Source organism: Leucopleurus acutus (genome assembly GCF_964270905.1).
Source record: "Leucopleurus acutus genome assembly, chromosome: 14".
NCBI lineage: Eukaryota > Metazoa > Chordata > Mammalia > Artiodactyla > Delphinidae > Leucopleurus > Leucopleurus acutus.
In genome coordinates, this window is record NC_139156.1 from 27,364,113 (window position 1) to 27,370,330 (window position 6,218).

Consider the following 6,218-nt stretch of genomic DNA (forward strand, 5'->3'; position numbering starts at 1 on the left):
AAGGCTTCTCCCCAGCCCCCTTAGAACATCTTGCATTCTCATCATGCTTGCAGGCAAATCTAAAGGGAAACAGACTTTAGGATATCAGAGGAAGTGAGATGGGAAAGTGTCACCATTTAGCAATATTTCTTTAAAAAAATTTTTTTCATTAGAAGCTTTCTTTCTTTTTTAAAATATTTATATATTTGGCTGCACAGGGTCTTAGTTGCAGCAGGTGGGATCTTTATTTTTTAATTGCAGCATGTGGGATCTAGTTCCCTCACCAGGGATTGAACCCGGGCCCCCTGCATTGGAAGCACCAGAGCCTTAGCCACTGGACCACCAGGTAAGTCCCTTAGCAATATTTCTGACAGGTCTCTGGGTAAGTTATCTTACAATCTCTGGCAGGGTTTCTTAAAAATGAGGAGTCCTTCAGCCATAAAAAGAAATGAAATTGAGTTATTTGTAGTGAGGTGGATGGACCTACAGACTGTCATACAGAGTGAAGTAAGTCAGAAAGAGAAAAACAAATACCGTACGCTAACACATATATATGGAATCTAAAAAAAAAAAAAAAAAAAAAGGTTCTGAAGAACCTAGGGGCAGGACAGGAATAAAGATGCAGATGTAGAGAATGGACCTGAGGACACAGGGAAGGGGAAGGGGAAGGGGAAGCTGGGACAAAGTGAAAGTGGCATGGACACATATACACTACCAAATGTAAAATAGCTAGCTAGTGGGAAGCAGCCGCATAGCACAGGGAGATCAGCTCGGTGCTTTGTGACCACGTAGAGGGGTGCGATAGGGAGGGTGGGAGGGAAATGCAAGGAGGAGAAGATACGGGGATATATGTATACATATAGCTGATTCACTCTGTCATACAGCAGAAACTAACACACCATTGTAAAGCAATTATACTCCAATAAAGATGTTAAAAAAATAGGTTCTGCATTTTTAAACAAGAGCCCCAGTTCTGACACACACTAACATAAGAGAAAAGCTGAGAGGGTACAAGAGGAGGGAAATGTACGGGGTGGGTGGGGGGTGGCCAGATAAGAATATGATGAGCTTGGGTCCACGAAGAGAGGTCAGTGAGTGGCTCATGTCACAGAGGTACAGCTGGTCAGGCAAAGCCTTAGGCATGGGGCCCAGTGATCCACACCTCTGCCAGGGATCACATGGAGATCCTCAGGGAAGACAGATAAAGAAGCACCATCCTGTCTTCCCTAGGCCACAAAGAGATGTAAGGGTGTGCATGCATGAAGACCCTTTAATACCCCTGCTTTCTTGGGAGTGTGCAGCTCAGACAGGGTGGGGGAGGGGACCTATCTGCTCCCAATTCAAAGTGAGAGGAAAATCCAGTTAAAGACTGGGGTGACACCCAGTGGTCAAATAAGAAAAAGCACAGAAACAAAGGCAATGGAAACTTTCTTCAGTAAAACTGGAAAAGGCTCTACAACGTCATGATTGCAGCCACTCCAGCAGTCCAAGGCAGCATACCATGGAATGAGTGTCTAGGTGGCAGGCACCCTGGGCTAACAGCTCCCTTCTAGGGCTCTCTTCCAGGCTTCCACCTTTGTGGCTGTCCCTGGTATTATAAGGGCTGAGCACCTAGATCCAATGGTAGTAAGCACTACCTCAGGGCAGGCTCCAGAGTGGGGAGCAGAGGAGACTGGTATCCACCATGTCGCCCCTTGGCTCTGAAAGCCTGGGCTGGAGTTTTGGCAAGAAGTCCCCTATCCCCTTTCCAGCTTCCCCACTGCTTTTACCTCAACTTGCCCATTCCCACCTCAGGGCCTCTGTATTTACTTTTCCCTCTGCCTGGACTCCTTTCTCCAGATGTTCGCATGGCTCAATCCTAGTTCTTCAGAGGCCCCAGCTCAAATGTCCTCTGCTCAGAGACACCTTTTCAGATCTTAATCTAAACTAGCCTGTAAGCATTATCACATTACTGTATTTTTTCCTCTAGAGCATTTTTCACTATCTAAAACTATGTTTTGTATGTATTTGTTCATTGCTTATCTTGTCTCTTCTACCACATTACAGGCTCTGTGGAAGCAGGGACCTCATCTGTCTTGTCAGTGCTATATTCGCAGGATGCAGAACAAAACCTGGCACACAGCAGGTTCTCAAATATTTGCTAAGTTGAATTCTCTTGCAATGAAACCCTGCCCTAGGCTAGGCCCCTCAGATTGAGAAGGGCCCATAGGTCACAACTACAGGACAGAGGCAGCCCTAGCAGAGGACTAAGAGTCTCTACCCCAGCCTGTCCTGGCAGGCTCATTTCAGCATCCAGCTCTGCAATGCCTTCACCTTGAAGGCTTGGAGAGGTCTGGCTTGTTGGGGTTGGGGGCCTGGTCAGAGTGAGTCTCAGAGATCTGGGGCACAGCCCCCTTTTTGCCAGAAGAGGGCTTTTTGGCCACTAGCCCATTGTCATCCTTGATCTTCTTGAGCCGGGCCTTGCTCTTTGGTGGTATGGAGAAGGTGAGAGAGCTCTTGTTGAATTCAAGTGGGAAGACACCTACGTCTCCATCAAAGCGGTTCTTGGACACCTGTAGATACCGTTTCCCTGGCCCAGTTACCAGCCTCCTGTCCTGCAGGATCAGAACATTGTCTGCTTCCTGGCTTGCCTGGGGGATAAGGGGCAAAAGGAGGAAGGAGCAGTGAGAAGACGTATGAGAGAAGCACAAAGGAAGGTTGAGGGTGCAGGGAGGAATAGCAAGAATGGGGGAAGGGAAAAGTACTTCCCCCATCACCAAAGCTCTTTGAACTACTGACCAGAATGCTGGGGCCACTTGAGCCTTTTAGTTCCCTGACAACCCTGTTGCTGTCCCAGATTGTGTACATGCTGTTCCCTCTGCTGCTAACATTTCTGGCTCCACAGCTCACTCAACCCGAGTTCCTTATCATTTAGGTCCTGGTCTAAATGTTACACTTCATGAGAGAGACCATTCTTGATCCCTGTAAATAAAAAAGGCACTACCATCTTTCCATTTCTGTTATTCTCTCCCCCAGTTCCATGTCTGTTCCATTGTGACACATAGTTTGTGTTCCTTGCCCTGTATTCCCCGTGCCCAGCCCAGGCTTGGCGTGTAATAGGCACTCAGTGTACCACTGGAAGCTCCAGGATCTGGCTGGTCCCGCTGCCCAGAAGGCCCTCCCACTTATTTGCTTATTTAACACCTGTTGTTGGACAAAACCCAACCCAACCTCTGTTGACACATCTTCTAGGAAGTCTCCCCCCAGGCTGACTCAGATGCCTTTTCTCTTTTCTCCCAACACCTGTGCTGCCTATCGTAGCGCTTATCATACTGAGTTGTAATCACTGTCTCCTTTTTTCCCTGTTTTTTTTTTTGGATGCGCCACGTGGCGTATCGGATCTAAGTTCCCCAACCAGGGATCGAACCCGCATTGGAAGCACGGAGTCTTAACCACCGGACCGCCAGGGAAGTCCCTCACTGTCTCCCTCTTTTCCCCATAGAATATGTGAGTTCCTGGAAGGCAAGCAGGGCAAAGGACCAACCATTATCAGCCTTTGTATTCTAGCACGTGTGTTCCTCATGTCATGGCCCCAGAGGCAAGCTGCCTCCTGCCTGTTCCAGATGGACAGTCAAGATGATTTAAGGCCGAATGAGGGCTGTCCCTGGTCACACCTGCCCCCTCTACTTTCCATAGCTTGAGCTCCTCTAAAGCCCACTTACTTTGGCTGAGCCAAAAATGGATGCTGTCTGTAGTTCTTTATCATCATCTTCCTTCCGGGGGTGAATGACCAGTGTCACATGGCAGCTACTGTCTGTGGCAAACTTCCGAAAAGCCCCGATGATATAGTCTTGAGCTGCAATCCTACCCAACAAAGAGGTTACCAGACACAGAAGGACAAGAACAAACACATACTCCTGATTCGTTAACATCTCCCCACAAACCACCACAACCTCACTCTACTTCCCTCTACCTAAGGACTCACACTTAAGTCCCTGTCCATACTTCCCACTACCACACCCCACACCTCTACAAAGACAGAAATACATATGGGATGGTATGCTCCTGCACATATGTCAGAAAACAAGAGTACAGTGTGTCTGCCCAGAGGCCAGCTCCCTGAGAAGATGTGTGTCTAAGTGGGTTACAGCTAGACAAGAGGAGGATGTCACCTGTCTGTGGACAGCTGCTCATGACCCATCATGAATTGCAGATTGTCGATAACCACATGACAAATGTCATACACGTAGACTGCATGTTGCATCGTGTCTATTACAGTCCTGGGAAGAGGCAGAGACAATGAATTCAAGAGTCAGTTACAAGTAATCTCCAGACCATGGCAGCCAGAAAACTCTGTTGGGAGTCTGTTCTCCCACCCTCCTATTCTTTGAAAGCTCCACACCTAGGAATCTCACCTGATGCTCTGTTGCCCATGAAAAGTCATGAAATAGAGGGGCAGGTCTTCAAAGCGGTCGGCCCACTCGTCATATTTGTCCAGTTGCTCTTCCAGTCGCCCCACAGCGAACTGTGTCAGCATGACCCGGGCTAGTCTCACGTTGCTGATCTCAAAGCTACCCCATAGCGTGTTCACTCCCTGGGTACACAAGTCCAGGGCATATTCACTGATGAATGTCGTCTTTCCACTGCCTGTCGGCCCTGCATGGGGGGTTGAACACAGACCCGGGTGAGGAGTAAAGCCCTACCGTTGAAACCAAGACAGGCAAGGAGCTTCAAAGTTGGGAGGGGAAGGCGCCTCTTCAACATTTACTGTAGCCCAAACCCACATGCTTCAGTCATCTGACCCTCTGCCCCCAAACCCGCCCAAGCAGTGATTTCCCAAAGGGTCACCTGTGAAGACTGTCAGCTCGCCCTTCCGATGTCCCTTCAAGAGACGATTGAGGTCAGGGAAGCGGCTCCAGCGAACGCCAGCTGCCTGCTCCACATTTGACAGTTCTCCTAGCACCTCCTCCCGAAGCTGCCGGAAAGACACGATAGACTTGTGCCAGGCAGGCAGGGCAGTACGCAGAATACGAGAAAGATTTAAGCCTTGGTTCAGAGCCTCCAGGGGAGAGGGCTGCTGGTCCCCAGGCCGCACCAAGGAGCATCGTTTGGGGTTCAGTTTTCGGGCGAACAACTTGGCAGCTTCCCAGGACCGAAGGTCATCCCCCAGCCAGAGCACAATGCGTCGGAACTGTTCGAGGTAAGGAAGCAAGACAGGGGGTAAGCAGGCTGTTCCTCGGGGTAGGGCAAGGGTGGGCAGCCCTGTGGACTGGCTCAAGGCCAGGCTGTCCAGCTCACGACTCGTCAGCACCACCTCAACATCTCGACGACTGATCAGGGGTAACCCAAACAGGTTGTGGAAGGCACCAGGCTGGGGGATGGTGGTCTCCATATAGTGCACTCTGTCACCCTGGCCTTCGGCCCCTAGTAGCTTCAGGCCTCGTAATCCCAATCCTCCAGGGGAGAACCAAGGAAAGACAAGGCTGTGAGCAGGCCGCAGGTAGCGCACACTGAAACGCTTGAGTGTGTCATCTGTCACTTTGGTGAGGCCAAACATCACGCGAGCCAGCTGGGCCTCTTTTGGTTCAGGCAGCTCCCAGAGAGGTACGGCTCGGTCCCAGATCCTCTGGACCTCCTCACTGTCCTCAGCTTCTGGGGCCTCACTAAGCAGGACCCCTTCTCTGGCCCCATCCCCTCGCCCCTCCACGCTGGCCTGGAAGTCTTCCCAGCTCCCCTCAGCTAGGCTGGTCATGCAGAGAAAGCGGCCTGTGGTCTTGTCAATGAAGAGGCTGAAGGAAGTGGCAGCACTAGTCTCGTCCTTGAGCTTCGAGGCACCCACAAAGGGACTAGGTGCCCGCACGCAGCTGTGCCCATCCTGGAAGGGGATCCCATGGGCCCGCAAATATTGCCGGATTTCAGTTGCTGTTACAGGCAACACTGGTACCTCCAAGGCGGCGAGAGCCTCCTTCCTGTACCGTCTGCGAGGAGGGCCCACGGCCAAGCTTCGTGGCAGGCCCCTCCACCCCATCCACGGCCCACGTAGTGGCAGCAGGATACGGAGGGGGTACCCACTTCGGAGGAGGACCCACATTCCTAGTCAAACGGGGGAAGTCACTGCTTGAAATGCCTTAGGTGCCCGGTTCGGGTGCCTTCACTACTAGGTCAGACCCTAGGGATCCTGCACGCAGCTCTCTTCTCCCTCTGAATCCTCTTCAGCCCCTCTACATTGCCACTTCACATCTATGCCAGAGGACACGGCC

The 6,218-nt window shown here is 51.0% G+C and overlaps 1 protein-coding gene across 1 annotated transcript; it reads right to left on the reverse strand.

The window, feature by feature from the left end:
• Positions 1–2,182: 2,182 nt before the first annotated feature.
• On the reverse strand, positions 2,183–6,162 carry TWNK (twinkle mtDNA helicase). Its single transcript, XM_082853944.1, has 5 exons — positions 4,807–6,162; positions 4,374–4,614; positions 4,131–4,238; positions 3,681–3,822; positions 2,183–2,609 (listed from the first exon to the last, which is right to left on the reverse strand). The coding sequence occupies exons 1-5, from the start codon at positions 6,047–6,049 to the stop codon at positions 2,289–2,291; spliced, it is 2,055 nt and encodes a 684-aa protein (XP_082710070.1). The 5' UTR covers positions 6,050–6,162; the 3' UTR covers positions 2,183–2,288.
• Positions 6,163–6,218: the final 56 nt, after the last annotated feature.